This window comes from Bufo gargarizans, chromosome 4 (genome assembly GCF_014858855.1).
Source record: "Bufo gargarizans isolate SCDJY-AF-19 chromosome 4, ASM1485885v1, whole genome shotgun sequence".
In the NCBI taxonomy this organism is placed as follows: Eukaryota; Metazoa; Chordata; class Amphibia; order Anura; family Bufonidae; genus Bufo; species Bufo gargarizans.
Window position 1 is genome coordinate 36406918 of NC_058083.1, and position 18142 is coordinate 36425059.

Genomic DNA, 18142 nt, shown 5'->3' on the forward strand with positions numbered 1-18142 from the left:
CTTGCATCATCGCCCTAAGTGTTTTCTCAAGGAGACATAGAAGTGGTATTGTAACGCTGATAACGGCGTCATCGCCAATGGCCATGTTGGTGGAGTACTCGAAACAGCGCAACAGGGCACACAGGTCTCGCATGGAGGCCCAGTCATTGGTGGTGAAGTGGTGCTGTTCTGTAGTGCGACTGACCCGTGCGTGCTGCAGCTGAAACTCCACTATGGCCTGCTGCTGCTCGCACAGTCTGTCCAGCATGTGCAAGGTGGAGTTCCACCTGGTGGGCACGTCGCATATGAGGCGGTGAGCGGGAAGGCCGAAGTTACGCTGTAGCGCAGACAGGCGAGCAGCAGCAGGATGTGAACGCCGGAAGCGCGAACAGACGGCCCGCACTTTATGCAGCAGCTCTGACATGTTGGGGTAGTTGTGAATGAACTTCTGCACCACCAAATTCAGCACATGCGCCAAGCAAGGGATGTGCGTCAAATTGGCTAGTCCCAGAGCTGCAACGAGATTTCGCCCATTATCGCACACCACAAGGCCGGGCTTGAGGCTCACCGGCAGCAACCACTCGTCGGTCTGTTGTTCTATACCCCGCCACAACTCCTGTGCGGTGTGGGGCCTGTCCCCCAAACATATGAGTTTCAGAATGGCCTGCTGACGTTTACCCCGGGCTGTGCTGAAGTTGGTGGTGAAGGTGTGTGGCTGACTGGATGAGCAGGTGGAAGAAGAGGAGGAGGAAGCCGAGAAGGAGGAGGTGGCAACAGGAGGCAAAGAATGTTGCCCTGCGATCCTTGGCGGCGGAAGGACGTGCGCCAAACAGCTCTCCGCCTGGGGCCCAGCTGCCACTACATTTACCCAGTGTGCAGTTAGGGAGATATAGCGTCCCTGGCCGTGCTTACTGGTCCACGTATCTGTGGTTAGGTGGACCTTGCCACAGATGGCGTTGCGCAGTGCACACTTGATTTTATCGGATACTTGGTTGTGCAGGGAAGGCACGGCTCTCTTGGAGAAGTAGTGGCGGCTGGGAACAACATACTGTGGGACAGCAAGCGACATGAGCTGTTTGAAGCTGTCTGTGTCCACCAGCCTAAATGACAGCATTTCATAGGCCAGTAGTTTAGAAATGCTGGCATTCAGGGCCAGGGATCGAGGGTGGCTAGGTGGGAATTTACGCTTTCTCTCAAATGTTTGTGAGATGGAGAGCTGAACGCTGCCGTGTGACATGGTTGAGACGCTTGGTGACGGAGGTGGTGGTGGTGGTGTTGGTGGTACATCCCCTGTTTGCTGGGCGGCAGGTGCCAACGTTCCTCCAGAGGCGGAGGAAGAGGCCGAGGCGGCAGCAGCAGAAGAGGCCGAGGCGGCAGCAGCAGAAGAGGTAGCAGGGGGAGCCTGAGTGACTTCCTTGGTTTTAAGGTGTTTACTCCACTGCAGTTCATGCTTTGCATGCAGGTGCCTGGTCATGCAGGTTGTGCTCAGGTTCAGAACGTTAATGCCTCGCTTAAGGCTCTAAAGGCACAGCGTGCAAACCCCTCGGGTCTTGTCGTCAGCACATTGTTTGAAGAAGTGCCATGCCAGGGAACTCCTTGAAGCTGCCTTTGGGGTGCTCGGTCCCAGATGGCGGCGGGCAGTAGCAGGCGGAGTCTCTTGGCGGCGGGTGTTCTGCTTTTGCCCACTGCTCCCTCTTTTGCTACGCTGTTGGCTCGGTCTCACCACTGCCTCTTCCTCCGAACTGTGAAAGTCAGTGGCACGACCTTCATTCCATGTGGGGTCTAGGACCTCATCATCCCCTGCATCGTCTTCCACCCAGTCTTGATCCCTGACCTCCTGTTCAGTCTGCACAGTGCAGAAAGACGCAGCAGTTGGCACCTGTGTTTCGTCATCATCAGAGACATGCTGAGGTGGTATTCCCATATCCTCATCATCAGGAAACATAAGTGGTTGTGCGTCAGTGCATTCTATATCTTTCACCGCTAGGGAAGGGCTAGGTGGATGCCCTTGGGAAACCCTGCCAGCGGAGTCTTCAAACAGCATAAGAGACTGCTGCATAACTTGAGGCTGAGACAGTTTCCCTGGTATGCATGGGGGTGATGTGACAGACTGATGGGGTTGGTTTTCAGGCGCCATCTGTGCGCTTTCTGCAGAAGACTGGGTGGGAGATAATGTGAACGTGCTGGATCCACTGTCGGCCACCCAATTGACTAATGCCTGTACCTGCTCAGGCCTTACCATCCTTAGAACGGCATTGGGCCCCACCATATATCGCTGTAAATTCTGGCGGCTACTGGGACCTGAGGTAGTTGGTACACTAGGACGTGTGGATGTGGCAGAACGGCCACGTCCTCTCCCAGCACCAGAGGGTCCACTAACACCACCACGACCATGTCCACGTCCGCGTCCCTTACTAGATGTTTTTCTCATTGTTATGGTTCACCACAACAACAAAAATATTATTTGGCCCAATGTATTGTATTCAAATTCAGCGGGATATAAATTTGAGGCCTAGTATTTAGGCGCTGGGTGACCGGTATGGATTTACTAACAGAATTAGACTTGGAAATGCACAGTAGCGTGTGTGTGAAGTTATTCTGAATGACCCTATGTGCACCTTGAATATTATATACCCTTTTAGGGATAGATTTCAAATAGCTCTGATATAGCAGAAACCACTAAATTATGAAATTGCTAAATTGGGAATTGTATTTCAACCCAGAACAAAAAATGTGCTTTGACGGACACTAAATAACTTTCCCAGCCACAACAGGACAGCGGTAACGAGAGATTTAGCGGGATATAAATTTGAGGCCTAGTATTTAGGCGCTGGGTGACCGGTATGGATTTAGCGACAGAATTAGACTTGGAAATGCACAGTAGCGTGTGTGTGAAGTTATTCTGAATGACCCTATGTGCACCTTGAATATTATATACCCTTTTAGGGATAGATTTCAAATAGCTCTGATATAGCAGGAACCACTAAATTATGAAATTGCTAAATTGGGAATTGTACTTCAACCCAGAACAAAAAATGTGCTTTGACGGACACTAAATAACTTTCCCAGCCACAACAGGACAGCGGTAACGAGAGATTTAGCGGGATATAAATTTGAGGCCTAGTATTTAGGCGCTGGGTGACCGGTATGGATTTAGCGACAGAATTAGACTTGGAAATGCACAGTAGCGTGTGTGTGAAGTTATTCTGAATGACCCTATGTGCACCTTGAATATTATATACCCTTTTAGGGATAGATTTCAAATAGCTCTGATATAGCAGGAACCACTAAATTATGAAATTGCTAAATTGGGAATTGTACTTCAACCCAGAACAAAAAATGTGCTTTGACGGACACTAAATAACTTTCCCAGCCACAACAGGACAGCGGTAACGAGAGATTTAGCGGGATATAAATTTGAGGCCTAGTATTTAGGCGCTGGGTGACCGGTATGGATTTAGTGACAGAATTAGACTTGGAAATGCACAGTAGCGTGTGTGTGAAGTTATTCTGAATGACCCTATGTGCACCTTGAATATTATATACCCTTTTAGGGATAGATTTCAAATAGCTCTGATATAGCAGAAACCACTAAATTATGAAATTGCTAAATTGGGAATTGTATTTCAACCCAGAACAAAAAATGTGCTTTGACGGACACTAAATAACTTTCCCAGCCACAACAGGACAGCGGTAACGAGAGATTTAGCGGGATATAAATTTGAGGCCTAGTATTTAGGCGCTGGGTGACCGGTATGGATTTAGTGACAGAATTAGACTTGGAAATGCACAGTAGCGTGTGTGTGAAGTTATTCTGAATGACCCTATGTGCACCTTGAATATTATATACCCTTTTAGGGATAGATTTCAAATAGCTCTGATATAGCAGGAACCACTAAATTATTAAATTGCTAAATTGGGAATTGTACTTCAACCTAGAACAAAAAATGTGCTTTGACGGACACTAAATAACTTTCCCAGCCACAACAGGACAGCGGTAACGAGAGATTTAGCGGGATATAAATTTGAGGCCTAGTATTTAGGCGCTGGGTGACCGGTATGGATTTAGTGACAGAATTAGACTTGGAAATGCACAGTAGCGTGTGTGTGAAGTTATTCTGAATGACCCTATGTTCACCTTGAATATTATATACCCTTTTAGGGATAGATTTCAAATAGCTCTGATATAGCAGAAACCACTAAATTATGAAATTGCTAAATTGGGAATTGTATTTCAACCCAGAACAAAAAATGTGCTTTGACGGACACTAAATAACTTTCCCAGCCACAACAGGACAGCGGTAACGAGAGATTTAGCGGGATATAAATTTGAGGCCTAGTATTTAGGCGCTGGGTGACCGGTATGGATTTAGCGACAGAATTAGACTTGGAAATGCACAGTAGCGTGTGTGTGAAGTTATTCTGAATGACCCTATGTGCACCTTGAATATTATATACCCTTTTAGGGATAGATTTCAAATAGCTCTGATATAGCAGAAACCACTAAATTATGAAATTGCTAAATTGGGAATTGTATTTCAACCCAGAACAAAAAATGTGCTTTGACGGACACTAAATAACTTTCCCAGCCACAACAGGACAGCGGTAACGAGAGATTTAGCGGGATATAAATTTGAGGCCTAGTATTTAGGCGCTGGGTGACCGGTATGGATTTAGTGACAGAATTAGACTTGGAAATGCACAGTAGCGTGTGTGTGAAGTTATTCTGAATGACCCTATGTGCACCTTGAATATTATATACCCTTTTAGGGATAGATTTCAAATAGCTCTAAAATAGCAGGAACCACTAAATTATGAAATTGCTAAATTGGGAATTGTATTTCAACCCAGAACAAAAAATGTGCTTTGACGGACACTAAATAACTTTCCCAGCCACAACAGGACAGCGGTAACGAGAGATTTAGCGGGATATAAATTTGAGGCCTAGTATTTAGGCGCTGGGTGACCGGTATGGATTTAGTGACAGAATTAGACTGGGATATGGCCAAAAAATAACCACACTATTGCTGGTTAAATGCACTTGGTGACGGGCGCAGCTTGCCCCTGATGTAGTATATGGCCAAAAAATGAACAGACTATTGCTGGTTAAATGCACTTGGTGTCACAGCTTGACGAACCACACTACTGATGGTTGAATGCACTTGGTGACGGGCGCAGCTTGCCCCTGATGTAGTATATGGCCAAAAAATGAACAGACTATTGCTGGTTAAATGCACTTGGTGTGATAGCTTGACCAACCACACTACTGAGGGTTAAATGCACTTGGTGACGGGCGCAGCTTGCCCCTGATGTAGTATATGGCCAAAAAATGAACAGACTATTGCTGGTTAAATGCACTTGGTGACGGGCGCAGCTTGCCCCTGATTTAGTATATGGCCAAAAAATGAACAGACTATTGCTGGTTAAATGCACTTGGTGTGATAGATTGACCAACCACACTACTGAGGGTTAAATGCACTTGGTGACGGGCGCAGCTTGCCCCTGATGTAGTATATGGCCAAAAAATGAACAGACTATTGCTGGTTAAATGCACTTGGTGACGGGCGCAGCTTGCCCCTGATTTAGTATATGGCCAAAAAATGAACAGACTATTGCTGGTTAAATGCACTTGGTGTGATAGCTTGACCAACCACACTACTGAGGGTTAAATGCACTTGGTGACGGGCGCAGCTTGCCCCTGATGTAGTATATGGCCAAAAAATGAACAGACTATTGCTGGTTAAATGCACTTGGTGACGGGCACAGCTTGCCCCTGATTTAGTATATGGCCAAAAAATGAACAGACTATTGCTGGTTAAATGCACTTGGTGTGACAGCTTCACCCTGATGTAGGCTTTAGCCAAAAAACAACCACACCATTGAGGGTTAAATGCACTTGGTGACAGGCGCAGCTTGCCCCTGATTTAGTATATGGCCAAAAAATGAACAGACTATTGCTGGTTAAATGCACTTGGTGTGACAGCTTCACCCTGATGTAGGCTTTAGCCAAAAAACAACCACACCATTGAGGGTTAAATGCACTTGGTCGCAGCTTGGATGCACTTGGTCGCAGCACCGCACAAGACACAAAATGGCCGCCGATCACCCCAGAAAAAAGTGACTGACAAACGGTCTGGGCAGCCTAAAAACAGTGAGTGAGCATTTGAATTTCAGCAGCTCAATGATGCACAGCTGCAGATCGATCGATTAATCAAGTGAAGTCCTTTGGAGGAGTTAATCTGCCTAATCTCGCCCTACTGTCGCATCCGCAACCTCTCCCTACGCTAATCAGAGCAGAGTGACGGGCGGCGCTATGTGACTCCAGCTTAAATAGAGGCTGGGTCACATGGTGCTCTGGCCAATCACAGCCATGCCAATAGTAGGCATGGCTGTGACGGCCTCTTGGGGCAAGTAGTATGACGCTTGTTGATTGGCTGCTTTGCAGCCTTTCAAAAAGCGCCAAGAAAGCGGCAAGAAAGCGACGAACACCGAACCCGAACCCGGACTTTTATGAAAATGTCCGGGTTCGGGTCCGTGTCACGGACACCCCAAAATTCGGTACGAACCCGAACTGTACAGTTTGAGTTCGCTCATCCCTACCTATGAGTCTTCACAAGGCCCCTGGCTGCCATAGCAAACTGATCAGAACCCTACAACGTGACCTGGGGGTTTCAATCACAGGTCAGAGAGAGTAAACTGATTGCAGTCTATGGTATAAGTGATCAAATGATAACATGAATAAATGATCACATGATTGGACTGGGTATCCTATATTTTTATGTTATATTTATTATTTAGTGATATATATATATATATATATATATATATATATATATATATATATATACACACATTTGAAGTATTTAAAGTTTTCAAGTCTTTTATGATTCTTTTGAGTCCATTAAATACCTCAGCACAGTGGCTCACTGGTTAGCATTGTGGCGCTGGGTTCCTGGGTTTGAATCCAACCAAGGACAACATCTGCATGGAGTTTATATGTTCTCCCTGTGTTTGTGTGGGTTTCCTCCTGCACTCCAAAAACATACTGATAAGGACCTAAGATTGTGAGCCAGTGGCATCGCCAAGGGGGGGCCAGAGGTGGCCACAGCCCCCCCCCCCCCACATCACACTGTGCCCCTCTAACTGAAATGCCCCCCCAACTGAGCAGCCCGGGTGGGTTGCCGCCGCAGGGCACAGGGAGATGAGGCGCTCCCATTGCTCTCATCTCCATAGTCATCTGTATCGCCGTCCTCGGGACAGCGATACAGATGCCTGTGCTAGTGTGGCAGGGCAGGTGAGGGAGAGGTGTGTCCCTTCCCCTTCCTATGATAGGCTGCCAGCCTAGTGCCTGCAGCCTATCAGAGGCCGGCGCAGGTGGCGCGATGACGTCATCGCGCCGCCTGAGCCATACAGCCCGGGACACAGGCCGGAAGAGGCCTGCATCGCATCGCTGACATGGAGGTTAGTATTAGTGTTTTTTGTTTTTTTTATATATATGTAAAATAGTTTTACAGGCACATTAGGGGGGCTCTTGTTACTGGCACATTGGGGGGGCTCTAAGCTCTTGTTACTGGGCTGGCACATGATGGGAGGGCTCTTTCTGGCACATGGGGGGCTCTTACTGGCACATGAGGGGCTCTTACTGGCACATGAGGGGCTCTTGTTACTGGCACATTAGGGGGGCTCTTGTTACTGGCACATTGGGGGGGCTCTTGTTACTGGCACATTGGGGGGCTCTTATTACTGGCACATGATGGGGTGCTTATTACTGGCACATGATGGGATTCTTATTACTGGAACATGATGGGGGGCTTATTACTGGCACATGATAGGGGGGCTCTTGTTACTGGCACATTGGGGGGCTCTTATTACTGGCACATGATGGGGGGCTTATTACTGGCACATGATGGAGGGCTCTTGTTACTGGCACATGATGGGGGGGCTCTTAGTGACACATGGGGGGCTTTTGTTACTGGCACATGATGGGGGTTCTTACTGGCACATGGGGGCTCTTATTTCTGGCACGTGACGGGAGGCTCTTATTACTGGCACGTGATTGGGGCACTTATTACTGGCACGTGATGGGGGCTCTTGTTACTGGCACATGATTGGGGCACTTATTACTGGCACATTATTGGGTGCACTTATTACTGGCACATTATTGGTGGGCACTATAGGGGCATCTACTGAGGCCACAAAGAAGAGGTATTTTATATGGGGGGCTCTGTACAGTAGCATTTTATACGGCGGCACATTATAGTGGGTACTATGGGGAAGGGGGAGAGGAGTACTATGGGGGCACTAAGAAGGGGTATTTTATACTTGCAAATTATGGTGGACACTGGGGGCATCTACTGGGGCACTATATATGGGGCATTTTATACTGGTACATGGGGGGCACTAGGAGGAAGGGGGAGAGGAGTACTATGGTGGCATTTACTGGGGGCGCTATATAGTGGTATTTTATACTGGCACATTATGAGGGCACTATGGGGACTTTAGCTCAACTGGGGGCATTACAAAGGGGAATTTTTTGCACTGTCACATTATAAGGAGAATTATTTCTACTGGGGGCATTATGGTGGGGCTTTATTACTCCCCCATGGTATTGACCCCCTAGTTGCAGCACCAGCCTCTCCCTGCTCTGCTATCCCTCTGCCCCTTCACCAAATCCTTATTATGAAATCTTTCTCATTAGGATAAAACACAACATCAGCTCCACCGAGCCCCTCAGCCAAATTGTTGAAGTGGTGTCCGAGATCCCCGAGGGCCAAGCAATTGTAAGTTTTCATATGAAATATGTTTATGTTATACACATATAGCATACACTGCGCCACACAATATACAGTATACAAATCAAATTTTTTCCTAAAATGTCTGCTGCACGTGTGAGGGCATGGAAAAAAAAACTCTGGGAAGGCGGGATCACCCATAATGCAAGCAATGCATGCTGTTAGATATCTAAGTATTGCCCCCCCCCCCCCCCCCCCGGTTCTCTCCAGAGCTCAGTGACAGGCCAGCATCAGGACGTTCTGTGTGGGTGGAGGAAACATAGCCCCGCCCTCCAGCCTTTGCCTGCACTTTCTCCAGGCTGCAAGGCCCAAACATCAGACTGGGTGACTGGGCCTTCTGCTGCATCTGGCCCCCAGGCTCTGACCTCAGCTGCCGGCCTGCAGGAGCTCCCAGGACCCTTCTATTAAAGCACCTGGTATGTCCATCTAGTAAGAAGCATGCAGCTGTGTCTGTGGAGGAGGGGGCACAGGGCTGCTGGGGTCACACTCTCATTGTAGCAGCCCTGCACTGCCCTCAAGTACTGATGGTCACTGACCTGATAGTTCCCACTGTCAGCTCTGTGTTTTCCCTGTGCCCCCATCTGAGTTCTCCCTGTGCCCCCTGTGTGTTCTCCCTGTGCCTCTGTGTGAGCTCCTTGTGTCCTGTGGGCTTCCTGTGACTTGAGGGCACAACCAAATGGCATGCTCATGTGGTGCTTGTGACGTGGCCGTGCTGTGTTCAATTACCACATGACTGTCTGGGCCATAGAGGGCTCTAGGTAAACTAATAAAGACAACATTGTTTAGGTGGTCTGCATTGTTATTAAGGGGGGGGGGGGCGCGCGTTGGAGTATAGTTTGAGAACTATGTCACACATTGTGGCCGTATCACAGCCAGATACCCCTTAACAGGGTCTTCCACAGATCCCCCATAACAGTGTGTCATCCACAGATCCTCCATAGCAGTGTGTCCACCACAGTTTCCCCATAACAGTCAGCCGCAGGTCCCCATAAAAGTGTCACCCACACGTTCCCCATAACAGTGTGCATAACATGAGCATTATCTCCATTCACTACTATAGAATTTCTAAAAATTTCAGAACCAGTGATCAGATAGTATCAGAACACTCATAGCATAATGGAGGATGACCGTGCAAGCACACTGTGCTCTCCCTTCACTACAGGGGCCCAGATGGGACAACACCTTTTTTTGCAGCTTGTGGTTTTATAAACTACACCATGGAAAAACAGAAGTCCCCTAGCCATTCATAACGCGTTGTTCATGTCCATGCTTCTGATAGCCTCTGCCTCTCTAACATGCTCTATTTATACCTAGTCATGTAATTGCTCCTCCAGCTTTCTATTTTATTAGTAGCACTTACTTTTCCAGCCTTATGTTGACCCTGTCCCAACTTTTTTTAGATTTTTGCTGACATGTAGTTCTAATTACTTTTTTTTTTTTTTTTTTTCTATGATCTATTGTGAATAAAATATGGGTCTATGAGATTTGCAAATTATTTCCTTCTTTTTCTATTTACATTCATTCACATTTTACACAGAGCGCCAACTTTTTTGGAAATGGAGTTGTAGAATAATGGTATTCGGTGCATTTTAAAATGACGATATTTTAATGTTGCAGGACTTACTCTTTCACAAGGAGAAAATTGGAAAACTATGAGAAGATTTACAATAACCACATTAAGGGATTTTGGCATGGGAAAAAGTAGCCTAGAAGAGAAAGTTGCTGAGGAATGCACCACTGTAATAAAATACTTTGCAACTTTTAAAGGTATAGTATGCTGATTATATTTTCCAGTTCAGATATTCACTATTTCCTGATAAAAATGATTAAAAAAACAAAACAAAAAAAAAAAAACGTTTTATTGATAAATCACATAATAAATAGGGTCAACAACCCTGCTTCAATAGCTAAACTAAAGCACAGGGATGTTTGCTCTTAAAAAGTGGAGAGGAGACAGGATCTTTGAAAATTCTTCAGTTAGTTGGAGGGAAAATGTCTATTGTCCCACTAATTGTGGATGCAGCGAGCCCCTGAGGAGCCGGTGCAGAAGACGGCAGAAGTAGTGACCCTGATGAGATGTTGTGTTACTCTATACTCCTTCATAGTGTTGCTCCCTGGGGATCAGTGCAGCGGAAATGTAGTTTGAAGAATTAGGCCAGAAGTAAATGAATAACTATTTTTGCTTAGAACAAGACATAACATGCAGTACATCAAGTAGCAGAAAATTCAGAGTGCAGTTTCTGACACTAGTTGAGGGGTTATAGTGGCAGGTTGGATGACTATATATTGGCACTTGTGGTTATAGATGTCGTCTGTAAGGATCAGACTTGAGCTTTATCTGGCCTAGTGGTGGTATAGGTGATAGGTATCTGAGCCGTAGTACCTAATAGTAGTAGTAGCTAAAGTCCTCACTCACTTCTGACTCTACACTCCCCTCCCTGAACAGGACCTGACTATATATACTAAGGGGTTCCCTAGCTCCCTCTACTGTCTAGGAGGAGGAACTACCCCTAACAGGCCTGATACAGGTGAAAACAGTAAAAATACACATATAAGCATCATATAAAATACAATGACCCTGTCCCACAGGGGGTGGGGAACAATGTGGCCCAATTGACCCTTGTGTAGTGCCCACATTTACCTAGTGGGACACTACACGTGCAGCCACTATTTTAGGAAAACTGATTTGTTACCACGAAGCACAAGGACATTCGGATTAGTTTACAATTAAAGTTGTCCTAAACTTCAGACCGAATTCTACTTTGAATGCTTCAGTTCGCTCAACACTAGTTATCACTCAGAGATATTATCCTCCACTATACTGCATATTGTAAGACGTGTATATGGTTTTGAAAACATAATCTAATTTTTTTTTAATTTGAACTGTGTGGAGATGAAACAACAACAGATCTTTGCCAAGTAGACACTTTTCCACCCAATTGTTAACCTCTGCTACCCTGAGTATTCGTAGGACATGTATATGCTGGTTTTTAAAACTTCAACCCAAAAAAATATATATATACATTTGAACTGTGTGGAGATGGAACAACACAGATTTAAACCTAGGATGTCACTTTACCACTCACAGATGATATCCTCCGCTACCTTTGTATTGTAAGACACACGTATGTTATTTAAAAAAATAACTATGTGATGCCCTGGCACGGAGTTTGGACTAGTATTTAAAGTGTTTTCACTGAGATTTCAAATGCTACATTTATCATCTGGATGGTAAAACACGTGTTGAGCTTATTCAACCAAAAAAAAAGAAAAAAGAAAAAGGATTTCAGTTAGAATTGGAAAGAAAATTAAGAAATGCCCTTGCAGGTAGCTGCTTTTGAGGTTTGCAGCAGCTTCATTTGTGCTAGGAGGCACAGCCAGCCTCAGCTCTTCATCTCTCACTCCCTGGCAGCACCCCACTTCCTTTTCGTGATGTGAGCATCCTTCTTCTTCCCTAGTGCTTTTTCCCACCATCATGTGCAGTAAAATTGTAAAGTTTTACTGTATTCATCTGAAACAAACCTGAAAAGTCTGCCGGACAAAATTTTGCAAAGTTCACTCATCTTTAAGTAGTAGTTACACCAAGGTGCTGGTGCCTGAGGGAGCTTCTCTGACATATAAGAATGCAACAGTATAACAAATGGCACATGGTAGGAGAGAATGTTGGAATAATGCATATTATTCTCTGTATTGCAATAACTACATTATGTGATTGTCTGTATCCAGTCACAGTGTTATGTTGTTTATAAAGTACTACTAAACAGAAAAAGCAAGAAGGGGCAGATACTTGCTGCACATGCACAGAGAGAAAGAGCTGAGAGAGAAGAAAGCCAGAAGCAGATGTGCTGAGATTCTGATCTTACTGAAAGTTATATTCTTACAAATTATATTCTTACATATTTGTACAGGGGCCAAGTAGCTACAAGTTACCCTTCTTGTACAGTTTCAACATTCTGGTTCATGGTATTCATGTTTGTTTATCACTTACTGTCTCTTTAGGGAAGCCTTTTGAAAACCTTATGATCTTGAATGCGGCTGTCGCGAATATAATCGTTTCAATTTTACTTGGATATCGAATGGATTATGATGATCCTCAGTTTAAGAGACTGCTATACCTGACAAATGAGAATGTTAGACTTTTGGGAGCTCCAATGGTTTCGGTAATGTCATTGAAATCATAGTCTTTATTTTTTAACTGATGATGAAGGTAGGAACTATATTCCAGGTTTGGATTTGCAAGTTTCAGTGAATCTATTCTACACATACATTTTTAATATATATTTATTTTAATAACATCTATATTATTTGTGACAAAGAGATCTATATCCCCTGCACAGGCAAAGATTTACATGTTCTTGGTAGAGGGAGCTAAGGAGCTTACTGTACACTGTTATTTTTAGTTCAATGTATGAAGAGTATGCAGTAAGCTACTGAGCCCCCTATAATGTTGGCCAAATGGGTTGTCATAAAATAATAAAAGAGATACCTATTCAACCACCCCACTGCTCTTTCAGAGCCGCCTGTCAGATGCTCCTGTGGAGCTGTACATTAGAAAATCTGAGTTTTGACTGTTATAAAGATATATAAAGAAAGTTTGAACCATTTTATAATGAATTTTAAGAGACATTAACACTGTATGTTTTCATTGCGGATTTCGTTGTGCCAAATCCAGTTTTACAGTACCAGCAAACAGTGATGGATTGTGGTGTCTAGGACTCACCAGTACAAGCCCATATTTTTGTAAATCTACAAACATATTTTGTCTGCTCACACAGTCAGGCAGCAGCAAAACGCAACAAGATGATTGATTAGAGGATCCCTGCAGTGACTTCAAGACGGCAAGTTACGGGGGAAGCCTAGCTTGTCTGCCTCTATACCGAGAAGTCATCTCAACCACCTAAAATATCTATAATAATAAATTGGATTGTTTGTTAAATAATCTACTTAGTACTTTATAAGATCAGAGACTGTTTGAGGTGCTGTATGTTGCCTATCTGTATATAGTGTAGTCTACTGTGCCATGTGCTATTTAAGCAGTGGGTGGGGCACTAGGGGCCGAACTTGGTCATGGGCCCACTAAAGGATTCACCTGTTCCCCTGCGGGCCCGTCTGAGCCAGCCAGCAATGTGGATGCAATTTTAAGAAACCTTATCCATATGCTGTGAAAACAATCCAGTGTAAATTCACCTGCAACGCAAATTTTAACTCTACTGTGGATTTCACTTGGGAATTAAGCTACACTTTTTTACTATAAAACACATTAGATAATTGCTAAATCTTCAGTTAAGACTACCATGACATTCAAAAGACTTAAAATTATTCTAGAATTATGTAAAATAATAAAATCATAATAAAAGTCATCCCTCACCCATTCCATGCAGCTCACATTTCGATGTGTCCCCTACCAGTCTTTACTTCCTGGCCCTTCTCAAAACATAGGAAATAACCTATCAGCCAATCACTGTATTGACTATATGCAGCGAGCCACTGTGGGAGTCAGTGCAGAGGATGAGAGTAGTAGTGGCCCTGACGTAGTGATGTTATAGTAGCTTCATGGTGTCCTAACTCCTAAAGATGATTCTGCACTTAGATGATACTGGTGTAGTTGGGTTGGTGATAATGTCTTATCTGTTATCCCTCACCTCACAGCAGTGTCTCTAGAGCTTTTTCTCGCCAATCACTCTACTGTCTGGAAATTTCAAGGCTTCATTTTAGTCTTGTCTTTAGTTGCAGTTCTTGCAAGGAATAGGAACTGGTTCTGCAAATTCTCTCACTTGGTCAAAGCTATGGTCTGCTCTTTGAGCTGCTTTCCAACTCTCCAACTATCAGAACAGGACCTCTCTCCTCCTTGGACTGACTCGCTACTCTTTCTAGACTGGATATTCCCCTATTGGCAGGAAGTTTTTCAGCCCATTCTTACCGAGAGGGGAGAAAAAGGGTGGTTAGCCCTGTTCTTGCTAACCATTGCCAACTAGTACTTCCACTGATGGATAAAATGGCACAGCCCAAATGATATTACAAAGCAATGCATATAAAACATAGCAGTTAAAGAGGTGTTGTCACCAGGATCAACCCTGTGAAACCAGACATACTGTCTGGTAGGTCACATTATGCTGACTATTTAGAAAAACATGTTTTTTTTTATACTTATAAGCCAACTTATATTACTGGTGTCTTTATAATCATATATTCTGTATGTGAATAAAGCAGTAATATGTAGAGTAGCTTTCTGAGCAGATTTCAGCGTCATGAAGCTAGAGTACATAGTGATATGATATTTACATGCTCACACATTAGCTCTAGCACACAGCTCTACCCTTAACATGTCTAGCCCTCTCAATCAAGGGGAGTGTGCGGACAAAGTGCTCAAAGGATTCAGCCCTGTTTCCTGGTGCTTGAACTCCTGATTTGCATATGAATAAAAACACACATATCTCTGCAGCTGTTTATTGTACAGGCAAAAGAAAGGTATCATTTTAATCAGCATTATGAGACCCACGAGCAGTATGCCTGGTTTAATAGGGTTGATCCTAGTGACAGAGCCGCTTTATGGATACTCTCTCGATAGATAGATATCAGCAGGGCAACCCCCTTAAAACGTACTTATTGCAATTTATTTTCATTATTTTACCAGCTCTTCAACATATTCCCGTTCATCGCGCTTCTCCCTGGTAGTCACAAAACAATTCAGGAAAATGTTGCAGAACTGTGTGACTTTATTGAAAGAACATTTGTACAACATCTGAAGAACTTGGATGAAAATGATCAGAGAAGTTTTATTGATGTGTTTCTTGTCCGACAAAAAGAGGTACAGTAAGGATTTGGGTACTCTGAATGGTATATGGGTGGTTAATTAAAAATGCTTTCCATACAGAAAGGTCATAAAGATTGTATATTTTATAATGTCTGGTGGCATTATTCATTTTTCCATTGCGTTATACAGTGCTTGTTTCCAGTGGTTACAAACACCATATATTCCCGCAACGCTGGCAGTGCTTGCACACCCTAGGAAAAAGTTCCAGTCAATGTGAAATCCTGTGGTCCCAGACATCAGAGACGCCTGCCTTTTCCCATAGTGTTTATTCACGGCCACTGCTGTTTAATTGCAGAGTGGGCGTGACCTCTGGAAAAGAGCAGTGTGTAATGACATGGCAAAAATAATCAAGCCAGCAAAGGAGGCAATATGGACAATCACAATACATTAGGAAGTGACTTGTATTAACTTTGTCTACATGACAAATGCCATTTACTGAAGTTGCACAACCCCTACATACATTTTCGGAGGCAATTTTTGTTTACTCATTTTTGGATAAAAATCATATTTTCAATTGGCCTTTATTAAAAATATTGAGCCATTCTGTAACAAAGTGTTAACTGTTTTTCTAACTGTGTGATTGGTACTTTCACTTTCTGCTGGTCATAAATTAAACTACTAAGAGGTCATAAATAGAGTTGAGCGAACACCTGGATGTTCGGGTTCGAGAAGTTCGGCCGAACTTCCCGGAAATGTTTGGGTTTGGGATCCGAACCTGACCCGAACTTCGTCCCGAACCCCATTGAAGTCAATGGGGACCCGAACTTTTCGGCACTAAAAAGGCTGTAAAACAGCCCAGGAAAGGGCTAGAGGGCTGCAAAAGGCAGCAACATGTAGGTAAATCCCCTGCAAACAAATGTGGATAGGGAAATGAATAAAAATAAAAATAAAATAAATAAAAATTAACCAATATCAATTGGAGAGAGGTCCCATAGCAGAGAATCTGGCTTCATGTCACCCACCGCTGTAACAGTCCATTGTCATATATTTAGGCCCCGGCACCCAGGCAGAGGAGAGAGGTCCCATAACAGAGAATCTGGCTTCATGTCAGCAGAGAATCAGTCTTCTTGTCATAGCAAAGAATCATGCTTCACGTCACCCAACACTGGAACAGTCCATTGTCAGATATTTAGGCCCAGGCACCCAGGCAGAGGAGAGAGGTCCCATAACAGAGAATCTGGCTTCATGTCAGCAGAGAATCGGTCTTCATGTCATAGCAGAGAATCATGCTTCACGTCACCCAACACTGGAACAGTCCATTGTCAGATATTTAGGCCCAGGCACCCAGGCAGAGGAGAGAGGTCCCGTAACAGAGAATCTGGCTTCATGTCAGCAGAGAATCAGTCTTCATATCATAGTAGAGAATCATGCTTCACGTCACCCACCACTGTAACAGTCCATTGTTATAAATTTAGGCCCCAGCACCCAGGCAGAGGAGAGAGGTCCCGTAACAGAGAATCTGGCTTCATGTCAGCAGAGAATCAGTCTTCATGTCATAGCAGAGAATCAAGCTTCACGTCACCCACCACTGTAACAGTCCATTGTCAGATATTTAGGCCCAGGCACCCAGGCAGAGGAGAGAGGTCCCATAACAGAGAATTTGGCTTCATGTCAGCAGAGAATCGGTCTTCATGTCATAGCAGAGAATCATGCTTCACGTCACCCAACACTGGAACAGTCCATTGTCAGATATTTAAGCCCAGGCACCCAGGCAGAGGAGAGAGGTCCGGTAACAGAGAATCTGGCTTCATGTCAGCAGAGAATCAGTCTTCATATCATAGCAGAGAATCATGCTTCACGTCACCCACCATTGTAACAGTCCATTGTCATAAATTTAGGCCCCGGCACCCAGGCAGAGGAGAGAGGTCCCGTAACAGAGAATCTGGCTTCATGTCAGCAGAGAATCAGTCCTCATGTCATAGCAGAGAATCATGCTTCACGTCACCCACCACTGTAACAGTCCATTGTCAGATATTTAGGCCCAGGCACCCAGGCAGAGGAGAGAGGTCCCGTAACAGAGAATCTGGCTTCATGTCAGCAGAGAATCAGTCTTCATGGCATAGCAGAGAATCATGCTTCATGTCACCCACCACTGTAACAGTCCATTGTCAGATATTTAGGCCCAGGCACCCAGGCAGAGGAGAGCGGTCCCGTAACAGAGAATCTGGCTTCATGTCAGCAGAAAATCAGTCTTCATGTCATAGCAGAGAATCAGGCTTCACGTCACCCACCACTGTAACAGTCATTTGTCATAAATTTAGGCCCCGACACCAAGGCAGAGGAGAGAGGTCCCGTAACAGAGAATCTGGCTTCATGTCAGCAGAGAATCAGTCTTCATGTCATAGCAGAGAATCATGCTTCACGTCACCCAACATTGGAACAGTCCATTGTCATATATTTAGGCCCCGGCTCCCAGACAGAGGAGAGGTTTATTCAACTTTGGGTTGCCCCGCAATATAATGGTAAAATAAAAATAGGATTGAATGAGGAAGTGCCCTGGAGTACAATAATATATGGTTAAGGGGAGGTAGTTAATGTCTAATCTGCACAAGGGATG

The 18142-nt window shown here is 44.6% G+C and overlaps 1 protein-coding gene across 1 annotated transcript in view; it reads left to right on the top strand.

Moving 5' to 3' along the window:
- LOC122935955 (cytochrome P450 2K6-like) overlaps positions 1–18142 on the top strand; it is a 225411-nt gene that overhangs the window by 39033 nt on the left and 168236 nt on the right. Inside the window, exons 3-5 of the mRNA XM_044291920.1 lie at positions 10389–10538; positions 12771–12931; positions 15406–15579. Of these exons, the coding sequence (XP_044147855.1) occupies positions 10389–10538; positions 12771–12931; positions 15406–15579 (485 nt within the window). The remainder of the gene's footprint in view (positions 1–10388; positions 10539–12770; positions 12932–15405; positions 15580–18142) is intronic.